General features: G+C 45.9%; 1 protein-coding gene across 1 annotated transcript in view; it reads left to right on the forward strand.

Moving 5' to 3' along the window:
- Window positions 1-651: 651 nt before the first annotated feature.
- PANX2 (pannexin 2) overlaps window positions 652-16,553 on the forward strand; it is a 39,244-nt gene continuing 23,342 nt past the window's right edge. Inside the window, exon 1 of the mRNA XM_060244792.1 lies at window positions 652-901. Coding sequence (XP_060100775.1) covers window positions 676-901 — 226 coding nt within the window. The 5' untranslated portion in view covers window positions 652-675. The remainder of the gene's footprint in view (window positions 902-16,553) is intronic.

The following is a 16,553-nucleotide window of genomic DNA, read 5'->3' on the forward strand; positions in this document are numbered from 1 at the left end:
GAGCGCCGGAATGATGCGCCCCAAAACCCAATGCGCCCCTCCCTTCCAGGGCTGCGCTGTACCGGCGGCTCGGCTTCCTTTAGGACCAAGGGGACCTCACCTACGTTTTGCAGCCCGCCGCGCGCGTGTGTGCGTTTTTTGCAAAGTCATCCTTTGGACTTTTCCGGGTTCGGATCAGCAGAGACCCCTCTCCCCCCGCCCCAGCCCCGTCCCCGCGCGCAAAACAACTCCATGCAGGTAAAAGGGGAACTCCTCTCCCTTGCTTTCCGAGCGCCGCCTTCGGCTTGGGGTTTTTGTTATCCTGCAGTTGCCCCTTCTGCCTTCCCCGTTCCGTGCAAGCGCCTTTCTCCTTTTTGCAGCGTCGTGTTCCCGGCCGCCTCCTCCTCGCCCTTGCTGCGGCTGCCCGGGGGAGGGGGGGCCGAGGAGGGCGACCTCCCGCCAGCAGTGCCGCAGTCTCACCAGGGACGGTGGCCTCGCGAAGGAAGATGGTGCCGCCGCCGCCGCAGCCAGCCAGCGGGGCCCGCACGTGTCCGCCTTCCTCGCTGCCCGCTGTTTGTTCTCCTCCTCCCGCAGGCCGCCCGGGACTAGGAGTCGGGCCCGCTGCGGGGCCAAGGCGACGAGGGCCCTGCTTCCCCCGGCTGCCGCGCTGAGCGAAAGCCGCCCCCGCAGACGCTTATGCAACACCTCGTCGACCACCATCCCGACATGGCAACGGCGCTGCTGGCTGGCGAGAAACTCAAGGAGCTGATCCTGCCCGGGCCGCAGGACGACAAGGCCGGCTCGCTGGCGGCGCTGCTGCTGCAGCTCAAGCTGGAGCTGCCCTTCGACCGCGTGGTCACCATCGGCACCGTCCTCATCCCCATCCTCCTCGTCACGCTGGTCTTCACCAAGAACTTTGCGGGTAAGGGGCGCCGGGGGAGCACCCGCGGAGGGGGGCTGGAGCAGGTCCACAGCAGCTCCACCTGTTGAAATTCTGCCCAGCGCTCCAAAGCTGAGTGAGGTGGGCATCCAGCAGATGCATGCAGCTCTTTCTCATTAGATGCTGAGATCAGGGGTGGCCTTGAAATGTTCTCGGTTGTGTGCAGCTCTTAAGAACTGAGGGGCAAGGGGAAGTTTGGCAGGGGAAGCTCTGGGGCAGTCAGCAGAGAGCCAGTTTGGTGTAGTGGTTAAGTGCACGGACTCTTATCTGGGAGAACCGGGTTGGATTCCCCACTCCTCCACTTGCACCTGCTGGAATGGCCTTGGGTCAGCCATAGCTCACCTGGGAGTTGTCCTTGAAAGGGCAGCTGCTGTGAGAGCCCTCTCCAGCCCCACCCACCTCACAGGGTGTCTGTTGTGAGGGAGGAAGGGAAAGGAAGATTGTGAGCCGCCCTGAGACTCTGTCCTTAAAAGGGCAGCTGCTGGGAGAGCCCTCTCAACCCCACCCACCTCACAGGGTGTCTGTTGTGGGGGAGGAGGGTAAAGGAGATTGTGAGCTGCTCTGAGACTCTGAGTGGTGTAGAGCCAGTTTGGTGTAGTGGTTAATTGTGCGGACTTTTATCTGGGAGAACCGGGTTTGATTCCCCACTCCTCCACTTGCACCTGCTGGAATGGCCTTGGGTCAGCCATAGCTCTGGCAGAGGTTGTCCTTGAAAGGGCAGCTGCTGGGAGAGCCCTCTCCAGCCCCACCCACCTCATAGGGTGGGGGAGGAAGGTAAAGGAGATTGTGAGCCACTCTTCGGAGTAGAGGGCAGGATATAAATCCAATATCTTCTTCTTCATCTTCTTCTTCTTCTTCAGCACCACTGGTTGACATTCTGCCAGTCAAGCAGCTCTCAAAAGCTGGCTGATGAGTGGAAAACCAGCCAGTGAAGCTGTTTCCCATTGCTGCATATTAAGAGCCTCTTGAAAATGTTTTCAGTGATGGTGCTGTTAAAAGACCGGGAGGATGTTTTGGATTTTATTTTATTTTTTTTAAAGATGCCAGGTAAACGTACAGGCTCTAGTCTTAATACGATAGACTTGCTATGTGATACCAGCTTAAACTATGAAACGGAAGGGTATCCGTTCAAATCTCAGCTCTGCCTTGAACACAGACAGTGAGCCAGCCGCTCTACAGTAGGTCTGCCTTTTTATGGTTGTTGCAGTGCTTGTAACGACAGAAAGCACGGCGTGCCTTGAACAGAGCTTCTAAAACTCCATCCAGATATGTCAGGGTAGAGCCGCATCAGATAGGGGAATAACAAATTTGTGGGCGGGATGGAAAACTAGAGAGAGTGAGGAACGTGTAGTGTCAGCCTGGTGCCCATTGGGAGAGGGGATGAAATTGTATCTTAAAATCACCTTAGAATCAGTGGTTTCAGCATACAGCAATTCCCACAAAGGAGAAGGCAGAATGAGGGCTTTGGCTTTGTTCTTTACAAGGTCCAGCGCTATTTGCATGATGTGCATTGAGTTGGATCCAACTTAATTTTTCCAGTTGGGTGAATAGCACTTTCTCCCCGCCCCCCTCTCCCAACAGCTCACTGAACGTCAGAAATGCTGTCCTGGGGGATAGGGGACTCTAAGGAAAGTGGGGTTGGGAAAAGCTACAGTAGGAAGGGGAAATCAGCAGAAATTGCCAGTTTAGTCTGGATCTAACCCAGCTTCTCCTGGGAGCAGTTGTGATTCATGATCTATTTCCCCCCAAAAAGCCATCTGTCAGTGGATATGCAGACCGTGGCAGGAAAGGAGCAATTCTTCGTTTCTTCTCCTTGAAATTAATAACCTTGATTTCATTGCTGTTATGGAGTCTTGAGAAGTACGTGGTTCACATTTTCCTCAAGAAAATTCTGATGGAGCAGGAGGATATAGAGGAACTGTGGCTCATTGGTAAAAGTTTATGTTTTGCATGCTGAAGGCTGCAAGTTCAGTCAATGGTATCTTCAGTCAAGATCTCTTGTAGTCAGTTATCAGGCAGACTGTTCTCTACCAAAGTCCTTGATGAGGTCTGCCAGTAAAGGTAGACAGTGATGGATGTGGTGACCCAGTGATAAGGCAATTTCATGTGTTCAAGAGCCACCATTCCACAGCTGCATGTTTTGTTGCTTGCTGTGATCTAATTTCTTGCACTTCTGTTGAATTATTATTGCCCACTCCCACTTGTCTCGGTTTGGTGTTCTGAAAGTTCTTGCCAGCATTTCCTTGTACGTTGACATTATACGAATGCAGGAATTTCATTATTTATCTGTACGTTGGAACATTCAGTCATGCATTCCCTGCTGCCCACTGCCTCAGCCTGTGAGACTATTCCAAAAGTAGATGAAATAAAACAGAGGTCCAGTGGCACCTTAAAGGCCAACATGTATTAGAACATAAACGTCATCAGTTCTTCAGATATGAGGGGCGACAGTCTTTTTGGCCTTAGCACCAGTAAAACTACAACATCAACCAGGGAAGATGTTGATGTGGCAAATAAAAAAGCAGAGGAAAGAGAGGACTGTACTTGGCCAGACGTAGTGGGAGCCGACAGAGTTCTGATAGCTCAACTGTGCCACTCTTTGGCATTTGTACCAACACTTGTCTACCTTGGCAATATTTGTCAAAAATGCTTGTCTTTCGCCTGGTTTTCCACCTCACTGAACTATGACTGGCACATTTTTTTTTCATGATTCATCACAGCTATTATAATTTTTATTAAAACCATTAAAAGTTTGTTGTGATCTTTGTTACCATGTCTGGCATTCCATTGTCTGTTATTCATAGGACCTGCCATGATGGTATTCTTCACCTTGTATTTCAATAGGAATCCAGATTGGTTTCAATAGTAAGGACTTAGCTGCGGTTGAGGACCCTTAACCGTACATGTTCCTCCTTTGAAACAGAAGAGTGCTGAATGATTACTTTTGCTTTGGGGGCAACTTGTTCTGTTGCTAAGGAAGCAATCCTTAGCAACGGGTCTACTGAGAAGTAAGTCCCAATTTATTTAGTGGCGCTGACTCCCAGGAGAGGATTCTTAGGATTGCAGCCGGTGAGGCTTGTCTGATCTTCCACTAACTTTCTGACCTGAAGGCAAACTTAGATGTTGTTTTGTTATCATTAAAAATTCAGCATGTTTCTGAAATTTAGTATTTTTTAAAAAATAATAATAATATAGCGGTGGATCGATAAGAACAAGAATCAATACCAATACCTAATCAATATATATGGCTTGGTGATGCTAGAATTAAATAACAGTGTTTTTAGAAAATAATCTTCTAGAACAGTTTTAAGCAAAAGACTTTTGCTGGCTGAGGGAAAAGGGAACTGCAAAAGGTCATTGACCTTTCTAAACCACAGGGTGAAAGCAGTAGAAAGAAGCCTAGAAGGAACCGCGGCAGGTGCTGGAAATGGAGCAAGAAGATGTGTGTGTGTGGGTGAAATATTTCTAGAAAAGGGAACAAGGGATAAACAGAAGCCCTAACAGGGGCCCAGAAAGCTGAAAAACAACCCGGAGTGTGGCAAAAGTATGACGTGGGCACCTTCCCACAAGAAGGAGAACATGGGTGTTTTAGATAGTGCGTGGGTGGGGACACCCAATAAAGGACGGCAGGTAACTGTAATCATTGCTCAGAGCTCAGAGTCCATACTCTCTCTGAAGCCCGTGTATAGAGCGCTTATGCACGTTAAATAAAGAAGCTGTTTTCCTGACCCTGCCTCAGACCTCGTTTGTGAGTATGATTTACTATTAATTGGACAACACAGGACTTTTCCTGCTACAATAATAGTAATAATAATTCAGATATGTTGCGTGGATGCTCCCCAATATAATAGGGGCTTCCTGCAGGCTAGAAGAAGCAGTCTACTGCAGTCTAAAGGCCATTCATTTCAGTTGGTTTAGGCTGGAGTTGTCGGCAAAGGGTTCATTGGAGTTTCAAGAACGAGGAGACTTGTTTCTTTTCTAAAACTTAAGTTCCCATTTATTGATTACAACAATGTTACTCTCTACACAGGTCTATTGATACTGATAACATGTAAGGCAAAAGCATTGGCATTTATGGGCATACATCAAAGACTAGGGGATTTAAATCACTTCTCATAATAAAGCAACCATTTCACACACTCCTAATCTCCAGCCTGGGCAGGCGGTGTCTTCCCCCTGATGGTGTCCTTGCCCGGCTCCAGCAGGCGCCTGAGAAGCAGCTGGATGTTTTGCACTTCAAAGACCTTGCTGGCCTCTGGCACATAAATCACCCCCCTTCCTTCCCCTCTACATTCTACAATGGCACTGGTGTTAGTAAAGCAAAGATTTATGGAATTAGTTGACAGTAAATAAACATTTCAAAATAACAGAGTTTACTACAATGAACACAAGCTGACAGGAGTCATTCTGCATAGGATTGCACCATAAATCATTTTATTTAATCCTTTGCGATGCTGTGTGTGGAGAGGAAAAGGGCATTGTGGTCTTCTGCTTATTCCTGTTAGTGTAGTAATCCGGAAGATCACAAGCTGCAAACTTCTAGATAACGAGGACGCATATTCTTACACCGACAGAAATTATTTGAATAATGGATAGTACCGTGCCTGTTTTCTTTTCCCAGTTGAAAACCTGGCTTTTCAGTTTTGGGAAAACTGATGTTACAAATGGATTTGTTTCGGTGGGGCTTAGTGGATTGACACAACAAAGTGTTCCTGCAATATAGTTTCCCCACAACTACCAATCTTGACCTGCAGAACATAGCCACAGGAGAGTGTTCCCAAGGTGATACTTAGATCACAAATGACAGCAGTGATGCCTAACAGACCTGTCCATGATTCTGCCTGTGCATACTAAAACATGTCCTAGAATGTTCTAGAGTGCACAATGTTTTGTTGTTTTTTTAACTAGTCCATGTAGAAAGGTGTCCTGAAAGTTTGAAAAACACTGTTCCAGAGTAAGGAGGTTTCAAAATACAGGAAAGCTCTAGGAAATGCAAGTGTAATCTTGTTCTTACAATGTTAGATCAGAATTAGGGAAACCTGGGTTCAGATCCTCGCTCAGTCACAAAGCTCATTGGATTACCTCAGGCCAGTCATTCTCCGTCTAACCTACCTCACAAGGTTATTGAGACAAAACGGAGGAGGTAAGAACATTTTCCCCTTCCCTGACAGGGTTACCAATCCCCAGGTGGGGACAGGGGATCCCACAGTTTGGAGGCCCTCCCATCGCTTCAGGGTTATCAGAAAGCGGGCAGGGGGGTGTCTGCTGGGCACTCCATTATTCCTTATGGAGACCAATTCCATAGGGTTAATGGAGAATTGATCAGCGGGTATCTGGGGCTCTGGGAGGGGGGCTGTTTTTTGAGGTAGAGGCATCAAATGTGCAGCACAGCATCCAATGCCTCTCCTCAAAACACCTTCCATTTCAAAAGGATTGGATCAGGGGGTCCAATTTTATAAGCCCCAAAAGAAGGTGCCGCTATCTTTCATTCTTTCCAGTAGAGGGAAAACTTTTAAAAGGTGTGCAGTCCCTTTAAATATGATGGCCAGAACTCCCTTTGGAGTTCAATTATGCTTGTCACAACCTTGCTCCACCCCCAGTGTCTCCTAGTTCCACCCCCAAAGTCCCCAGATATTTCTTGAATTGGACTTGGCAACCCTATTCCCTGAGAAAATGCAGGACAAAAATGTCATCGATCAACAATTCAAATATAATTAAAAGGTTTTCTGTATAATACTCCTATGTCTCCTCCTCCCCTGATGTGTATTTATTGTCTTGTTCCTATGATGGGAGTCACAGATGAGAAAACAGATAGCTAAGAAATGTTTAACTATGCTCTGGACAAGTGTGAAAATCCAGAGGCTGGTGGGCCTTATTGCACAAGTAGGTATCGTACAAATCCTTTCACGGCTTGCGTTTCTTGTTCAAGGGCATTCTGCTTGTTCCTCTTTCTATTTCCGGTGTTGCTATGGCAGTGATTTCTGAACCTGGCTTTAAATTTCTCACCTCTGCCCGTGCCAGTCTGGGCTTATGAGGCTCACAAGAGCAATGATTCATCTTGAGATAATTCCGGGGAAGGGCAGGGTTCCCGCATGCCGCGGCCGTGGGACTGTCAGGCAGGGCACCATGGCAGGCGTTCTGTGAGGTGTGAGTGGCCACAGACTCAACTCCCAGCTGAAGCCGCCTCTCGGCAAACAGCGGCCAACGGGGGCAAGAGCCGCCAGTCACATCTCCCCGTGCACTCCCTGGGCTGAGCAGGCGCACCTTCAAGTCCACAGGTTTATCTCATTTGCATATCCAGAAGCCCCCACGGCAGCCCCCTGCTCGTGGCCCCACCGAGGCCACTCCTAAGGGGGCCGGGAGGAACCGATCATGCCGACACTCGCAGCCAAGAACAACCCCACCCCCGGCATATAGCAGCTGTAAGCCACCTCAGAACACAGCGGAGGTGGCTTGGCTTAGTGAGCTACTCCCCCACCTCATTATGCTGGGCCTGTGGGTTCAAGACCGCCCTCCGGCAGGTCTGCTCACACACCCAGCTTCCCTCTTTATTGAGCCTGGCATTCAGCTGCCATTATTTTTGGTCAGCCAAGTGTACTCCCTGGGTCTCCCCCTTTCCTGTGGGCACCCACCCCGCTCTCAGCCCCCCTGTCAGCGGCATCACAGACCCAGGTGGCGTGGACACATAGTGCAGCCCCAGACAAGTGTCTGCCTCGCCGCTTGTCAGCCCCTGCCCTCCTCTGCTGTCGCTCACTGCATCTCCCACACAACTGCACTAAGTGGGTGCCCCGAGAGTCCCCCCCGGCCACAGAGCCTTGCCCTTGGGACGGCCATAAGCAGAGTGCATGGGGGATACAGGGGGCCAGGGTGAGGTGGGAGAAGTAAAAGACACAGGAGACGAGATGGCCGTGCTTGGCTAAGTTTATTGATCTGCAAGCAGGGAGAGCAAGTTCACTTGTGGAGGTTCCTGGCTCTCGCAGTCCGAGATGCCGTTGCCGAAGGAAGCACCAACAGCTGCGGGGCTGATGGGTCCGGCCGGCTGTGCTCCAGCGGCTGCTGAGGCTGCAGTGCAGTGCACACATCTGAAAGACAGAGAGACGGGGGGTAGCCTTGCCAGCTGCAGGCATAGGACACCCCACCTGGGTGAGCCTGTGGGGAGCAGGGCTAGCATCCCGGCTGCCTCTGATGGGGCCATCCCACACAATTCCAGGTGTCCTGCATAACAGGCCAGCTGACTCAAATGGGAGCCCGCAGTCACGGCAGCCACAGCAGGGGCTGGTGCGAGCAGCAGGACTTGCCCTAGATGGCGAGTTGCTGGCTGGGCTGCGGAAAGCCGGTACACATGTCGCACCCCCTTTGCCCCGGCACGGGGATGACCAAGACACGGGGTGGGGGGAGCCAGTGGCATGGACGGCCAGCCGAAGTTGCAATCGCGCTGGACTTACTCGTCCATGCGGGACTTACTCGTCCATGTGGGGGGCTCTGGAAGCAAGACCTGTTAGAACTGGGGAGCAAAAGTAGTTAAACAGGCGGCCCAAACTTTGCTCACCTCCCCCACAAGTCCAGCTGCTCAAACTTTACTAACATCTTTCTCTGTGCCACTCCCTCCAGCAAGTGCACACCTCCTCGCGCTAGGTCCGCACAGCATGGCCCTCCAGAGCAGAGTGCTGGGCCATACATCCTGCCCTCCCTGGGGAGTTGTGTGAGGCAGGACTCGAAACCTTTGTAGGGGGAGCACTGATTGGGTGTGGGAAGGAGGACCATGGCCAGCCTAGAGGGGGAGGGGATTGGTGGAGCGATAACATGGCTCCCAAACGGGTTTGTGTGCTGCTGCGCCGGCGCCACCAGTGTGTGCCTTGTGCTTCCACTAGTGCCTATGGGGTACGCCAGCATTTTGCATAGCGTAAGTTTGCGCCTGGCGGGGGGACATTCCCACACTGAAAAGTCTTTGGAACCCGACCAGCAGAAGCCACGCCCCTGGGTCAGCCCCCTCCTGTGCCGAAGTGCCGCCCTGCGCCTCTGCTGCGCTCCAAGTGCGGCGGGGCAGCGTGCCGCCATCAGTCTGGGCGGCAGCACACTGCAGCGGCTGGAGAGTGGTGCATGGCCCATTTCTGCCGGCGCAGAGGATACACCAGTGTATGTCTCCCTACCGCCGGCGTAGCAGTAAGTCCGGTTCCACTTTCAAGCCCCACCCCCCCCCACCCCGGTCTGGATTGTGCTGTAAGAGGGGTTGAGAGGGGTGTTATATATTATATAAGGAAAATCCCTCCTAAGTTTAGAAACGTCAGGCCAAGGAGCAAAATTTGTGGGGGGGGGGAGTGGGGGTTGCTTCTTACCCTTGATAAGGGTGAAAACCTGAAAGAACCCTTTAGTGCAGGGGTCCTCAAACTTTTTAAATAGGGGGCCAGTTCACTGTCCCTCAGACTGTTGGAGGGCCGGACTGCCGTTACTGTACAAGGCCGCGGGCCGTCAGTTCTCCGTCTTCTGCATCTCTCTCCCTTCCCCACACCACACACCCCGGCCTGGGAACTCACCTCACCTCGGTATCACCTCACACTCTGTCTCCGCCGCCTCAGCCCAGTGCCGGAAGTGTGCGTTGCTAACGCGAGTTTAGGTCCAACGTCACTTCCGGTCTGTTTTTGCCATAACCCGGCGGGCCGCATAAACGTCCTCAGCGGGCCGCATCTGGCCCGCGGGCCGTAGTTTGAGGACCCCTGCTTTAGTGGGTATTGGTTGTTTAACAAGTTTAAGAACATAAGAGAAGCCATGTTAGATCAGGCCAATGGCCCATCCAGTCCAACATTCTGTGTCACACAGTGGCCAAAATATATATATATATATATATATATATATATATATATATATATACACACACACACACACATACTGTGGCTAATAGCCACTGATGGACCTCTGCTCCATATTTTTATCTAACCCCCTCTTGAAGGTGGCCATGCTTGTGGCCGCCACCACCTCCTGTGGCAGTGAATTCCACATGTTAATCACCCTTTGGGTGAAGAAGTACTTCCTTTTATCCGTTTTAACCTTTCTGCTCAGCAATTTCATCGAATGCCCACGAGTTCTTGTATTGTGAGAAAGGGAGAAAAGGACTTCTTTCTCTGCTTTCTCCATCCCATGCATAATCTTGTAAACCTCTATCACGCCACCCCACAGTCGACGTTTCTCCAAGCTAAAGAGCCCTAAGCGACTCAAAGCAGGTATTGTTAAGAATAGTTGAAAGTTTTATTTTGTTTGATATATGTTTATATACGCAGTGCTACTTCATACTGATATAACATGTTTCACATGTATAATATATATAATTGGAATTATAGAGGACTGGGAAATCTGATAAAACGTAGAAGGGTTTTAGATGCTATGATTAAAGAGAAGGTAAATATGCTATGTTTGCAAGAAACACATCTAAAGTAAAATGGAAAGAACATATTCAAATCATCATGGTTTACTCAGTGTTTCCAAGCCGTAGGATCTTCAGAATCCAAGGGAGTGGCTTTTAATTTCAAAATCGGTCTCCTTCAAGTCGCATCAGATTAAAGTAGATCCAAAAGAAAGATTTATTTTTGTGAAAGGGGAATTAGATGGAACAGCTGTCGCTATAGTTTCCATGTATGCTCCAAATGTAGAACGAAAAACCTTTATTGAACATGCTCTACAGCAATTAGAGGACTTTCATAAAGGAGACATAATTATGGGTGGTAGGGTTGCCAAGTCCGATTAAAGAAAAATCTGGGGACTTTGGGGGCGGAGCCAGGAGACTTTGAGGATGGAGCCAGGAGACATTGGGGGTGGAGCCAGGAACAAGGGTGTGACAAGCATAATTGAACTCCAAGGGAGTCCTGGCCATTACATTTAAAGGGACAGCACACCTTTTTAAATGCCTTTCTTCCAAAGGAAATAATTAAGGATAGGGGCACCATCTTTTGGGGCTCATAGAATTGGACCCTCTGCTCCAATCATTTTGAAACTTTGGGGGTTATTTTGGGGAGAGGCACTAGATGCTATACTAAAAAATTGGTGCCTCTACCTCAAAAAATAGCCCCCCCCCAGAGCCCCCAATAACCACGGATTTTTGGAGAGTGGGGGAAGACCATTGAGCTGACATCTCTTTTAGCACATTACAATCTAGTAGACACTTGGCGTTTTATCAATCCAGGTACTAGACAATACTCCTACTACTTTGCCAGGCATGACATTGACACTAGAATTAACTAAATTATAGTCTCAAGATCACTGACAAAGGGAATACAAAATTCAGACATGGGCCCTAACGTGATTTCGGACCGCTCCTGGGTATCGTGTTCATTAATTACACAACATACAAATAAGAGGCAAGTCAATTGGAAGTTGAATAAACTTTTACTGCAAAACGAGACATTTAAAACAGAAATAAAAGCAAGTATAGAAGAGTATTTTAAAATTAACATGCATGGAGAAGTTCCTCAGGAAACCGTATGGGATGCATTCAAAGCAGTCCTTAGAGAAAAACATTTCTTTAGCTTCATTCTGTAAAAAACAAAGAGTAGAAATTAAACAGCAACTTCTACATAATATAAAATCCCTGGAGCCAAAATATGCAAAGCATGGAGGCAGGAAAACATTGCAGAAGCTAGAACAAGAAAGGAAAAAAATTAGACCTGTTAGAAACCAACAATATACAAAGGAAGCTAATGTTATTAAAACAAAAATACTTTACAAAGACTGCCAAATCCACAAAAATATTAAAACACAGGAATACACAACACATAGCATTCCATTTGGTTCATTCCATAAAGGATGAAAAAAGAAAACTTTGTACAAATACGTCAGAAATCGCACAAGTATTTCATAAATACTATCAAAAATTATACTAATCAGAACACTCCAATCCAGCACGGATTTCAAAATATTTAGAGGCAATTAATTTTAATCTGAAAATTTCACATCAAAATTTTATGGAAAATCCCATTACACACCAGGAGATGTCTGAGGTTATTAATAATTTGAAAAATAACAAGGCACCAGGTAATAATGGAATGCCTGTAGAATTCTACAAAAAATTTAAATAGGTAATACTAGAACTATTGTTAACCACCTGTAATAATATTATGGTCACAAGAGCGACGCCAAAAACATGGTATGAAGCTAACATAACATTTATCCCAAAACCTGGCAAAGATACCTCGCTAACCTCTTCATTTTGCCCAATCTCATTTTACAATCATGATTTTAAATTTTTTCTTCCATTTTACCAACCCGCTTAACTCAATCACTCACCGACAATATTAGGAAAACCTTAAATATTATTAACTTTGGAAAAGAATCTAAAACAGAGTCTGTAATCCTGGCGGTAGATGCCGAAAAGGCCTTTGACAGGGCGGAGAGCCCTTACCTCCAAACTATCTTAAAACATATGGGATTTGACCCTTTATTTCTCAATTCTATATCTGCAATATATGCACAACCAATAGCACATATTAGGATTAATGGTAGGGCCTCAGGCCCTCTAACACTATATAGGCGGACCAGACAGGAATGCCCACTATCTCCCGCTTTATTTGCGATATCTATAGAGCCATTGGTTTATGCAATTAGGAATAATGATTCTATAACAGGTATAAATATAAATAAGGTAAATTATAAGCCAAGTCTTTTTGCCGACAATGCTATTTTTACCTATCACACCTATACCAATCTTTAACATATTTAATGGAAGAAATCAATAAATTTAGTAACATTTCAGCTTTTATTGTTAATTACGCAAAATCAGAAATATACCCAATATACTTACCTGCAGAAGAATCGACTAAAATATCACTTAATTTTTCATTTAAATGGGTCATCAAAACGTTACGCCAATTAGGCGTTTTGATTCCTTTAGACTTAAAAGAACTATATTTAGCTAACTACAAATCTGTTGATGATTCAGTAAAGCAAAAACTTAATCAGTGGGCCAAATTGAACTTCTTTTTAGAAGAAGAAGAAAAAGAAGAAGATGATGATGATGATATTGGATTTATATCCCGCCCTCCACTTCAAAGAGTCTCAGAGCGGCTCACAATCTCCTTTACCTTCCTCCCCCACAACAAACACCCTGTGAGGTGGGTGGGGCTGGAGAGGGCTCTCACAGCAGCTGCCCTTTCAAGGACAACCTCTGCCAGAGCTATGGCTGACCCAAGGCCATGCTGGCAGGTGCAAGTGGAGGAGTGGGGAATCAAACCCGGTTCTCCCAGATAAGCGTCCGCACACTTAACCACTACACCAAACTGGCTCTCCAGTTTTAGAGAAGATTGATCTTCTGAAAACCTTCATACTCCCAAAATACCTGTATATATTTCAAAACTTACCTGAATCTGTTCCTGCAGCAGAGTTACATTTTTTTTTTCTAAATTTCTGTGGTCTCCCAAACCACCTAGAATTGGAATTTCCTTACTGACCCAACCATCACAACTGGGAAGTCTGAGAGTACCCAATTTGGAAAGCTACTATAAGGCAGCTAATTTAAAATTTATAATTCTATATGCCAAACCCTTTATTGAAACCTTACGGGTAAATATAGAATCCTCTGCACTAGATGGAGATTTGCTACATGAATCTGTTTGGAACCAAGTGAAGGATAGGCACTTTACTACAATTAAGAACCCTTTTTTAATACATACATTACAAATTTGGGACAAGCACAGAATGGTATTGGCTCCGGGGACTTCTCCACTCGCCAGTTTTCTAGGACAGTGTTGGTTCACACCTGGAAGAAAAGAAAAATATTTTAACATTTGAAGAGAAGCTAAAATATATAAATTTGGAGATATTATTAATCAAGGAGCATTGTTAAGTAAAGCCCAACTAGAAACAAAATACAGCCTTCAAATACCTTGGTTTCAACACTACCGACTTTATTGTATCATTCAGAAAAACAAAGTAGCAGAGCTAATGAATAAAACTTTAACTCCATTTGAATCTAAGCTTCAGAAACAAACTATAAGAATGAAAGGGTTAATTACATTAATACACACTATGGTAAATCAAAATACCTGGTCAAAAGCAACTAGCAAACAAAATGCATGGCCAACAGACTGTGGGATAACAATAAAATAAGAAGAACGGAAAATGATTTGGTCCTCACCTCTTTATAGAACTTACGTACTGAATATTACATTTCAAACTTTATGCTAGATGGTACCTTACTCCACAACAACTTCAAAACTAAAAAAAAAGGCTATGTCCTCGTTGTTGGAAAGGTTGCCAGACAGTGGGAACATTCAAACATTGCTGGTGGTACTGCCCATTGGTGGCAGGATACTGGAATAAAATACTACGAATTATAAATAAAATACTAAACAGCAATATACCCTGTAGAATAGAATCTATTTTGTTAAATTATTGGCCGATTGGCAGATAACCCCACCTCTCTGTGTGTATATATATATAGCACAGCACTGGAAGAAAGCATCTGTACCCACAATACAGCAATGTTGGGAGAAAGCTTGGGAAGCAGCAGCTATGGATAAATTGGCAACACAAATCCATGTAGCAGAAGTGCCTACGAGAGAAAATAACAATGTAGAAAAATGGTACCCTTTTTTTGAATATGTAAGTAATAATGAGAAACTGGAAAATACATTGCCTAAAAAATATATTACCTTCTCGTTTTACTACATATTAAAGCTAAGTTGTATAAAGAGAATATGTTAACTTGAACCTGTAAACTAAGAAGTAATACATTGCTTGTTATGTTGTGTTTTTGTGTTATGTAATTTTTGTTTTTATGAATATGAAAAATACGAATGATAATTCTATTCTTGTAATTTGATAGTATAAAAATAAAAATTATATTTTGAAAAAAAAATGGCCTAAAACAACACTCAGTAGAAAACAAACAACCTTAGAAAACAATCATACAACAACTGCTGGAATGGCCTTGGGTTAGCCATAGCTATCGCAGGAGTTGTCCTTGAAAGGGCAGCTGCTGTGAGAGCCCTCTCAGCCCCACCCACCTCACAGGGTGTCTGTTGTGGGGGAAGAAGGTATAGGAGATTGTAAGCCACTCTGAATCTCTGATTCGGAGAGAAGGGCAGGGTATAAATCTGCAGTCTTCTTCTTATGAAGTAGAGGATGGAGCTTCATCTCTCACTATGGGCTCTGTGAGTCGGATAACCAGATCTGACCATAAAAGATGCCATGAAGCATAGTAGGCTCAGATTCAGTCTGACATGGAAGAGCCCTTCTCAGCAAAGGTTTTTATGGCAGCAAGCTCTGATTTGGAGGAGGGAGAATGGTCAGGGGTGGCCTCTTATTCACAGGAGAGACGTCATCCAGATTATTCCAAAAGTCATTACCAGTAACTTTTAAAGAAAGTTACCGGTATATCTCCTCTCAATTATCAAATAGATAGTCTCAGGGCTTTTCTTGTAGCAGGAACTCCTTTGCATATTAGACCACACACCCCTGATGTAACCATTCCTCCAAGAGCTTATAGGGCTTTTAGTACAGGGCGTACTGTTAGCTCCAGGAGGATTGGCTAAATCAGGGGGGTATGGCCTAATATACAAAGGAGTTCCTGCTACAACCCCCCCCCCCCCCGGATATTCCTGAAAAACCCAGCTCATCAGCTTCTTCCAAGCTAAATGGAAGGGGTTTTAAGAGAACATCTAGACAGTCTTTTGTCTGTCTAGATTTCCTGATTTTTTGATGAAGTCCTGAGAGCTGAGTGGTCTTTACAGGGCAATAGTGCTTTTTTAACAGACATTGAAAAAAAAATTATGCTGTACCACAAGAGACCATGGAAGATATCAAGGTTTCCTTAGTTGACGCTCCTGTAGGTGCTGTTCCTTCAAAAGATGGAGACAATGTGCTAAAAGATGTGGTAGAGAGAAAGAATGAAATAGCTCTTGAGGCACCTTCCTTTGCAATTAGAGCTTCAACGGTTATCTCAAATTTTACCGGAGTGATTGTGATTTGGACTGACAATCTACTGCAGGATGTAGAGACTGATCCCCTGATGTATAGGAGATCCCTTTTAAAAATCAACAGCGGCAGAGTTTGCAGTCGATGCAGCACAAGACACTATGCAGTTCTGCGCTTCAGTGCAAGCAGCAAATGTGGTAGTCGGAAGAAATGTTTGGCTAAAGCACTGGAGGATAGATTCTCTTTCTAAGTCTTAATTTATCCACATAGCAATTTTGGAGCAGAGTTGCCATCTACATCTTTTCTTCCTTTGGTGAAAAACTTTTCATTCCTTGCATAACTAAAGAACTCCAGTGAGAGGCCAAAAGGCTAAGCATTTCAGGAGTAACCGTTCCTCTCTGCCCAGGGAGGCATCATCCCCTAGTTGGACCCAGTTGTGGCAAGACAGCAACTCCTTGCATATTGCTTTCCTTCATGCAAGGGGCCTGAGTCATTGAGATGGGACAGACAGAATGTTGAACTTGGCTGAATGAGACATCAGTTGGAGACTGGATTTGAGTACCACAAACAAACTCTGTTCTATTCATCAGAAGAAATGTGTGGTGTTGCATCCTTTCCACCCCCTGCTGATACAAGATTGGTTATTTAAAATATTTCTGTTGGCCTTTTCCCAAATTTGCGGTTGGATCCAGACAAATAGAGGGCACTTCTGGAAGCAGAAAGAACTCTCCTG

The sequence above is a fragment of the Heteronotia binoei genome, chromosome 8 (genome assembly GCF_032191835.1).
Source record: "Heteronotia binoei isolate CCM8104 ecotype False Entrance Well chromosome 8, APGP_CSIRO_Hbin_v1, whole genome shotgun sequence".
Lineage (NCBI taxonomy): Eukaryota > Metazoa > Chordata > Lepidosauria > Squamata > Gekkonidae > Heteronotia > Heteronotia binoei.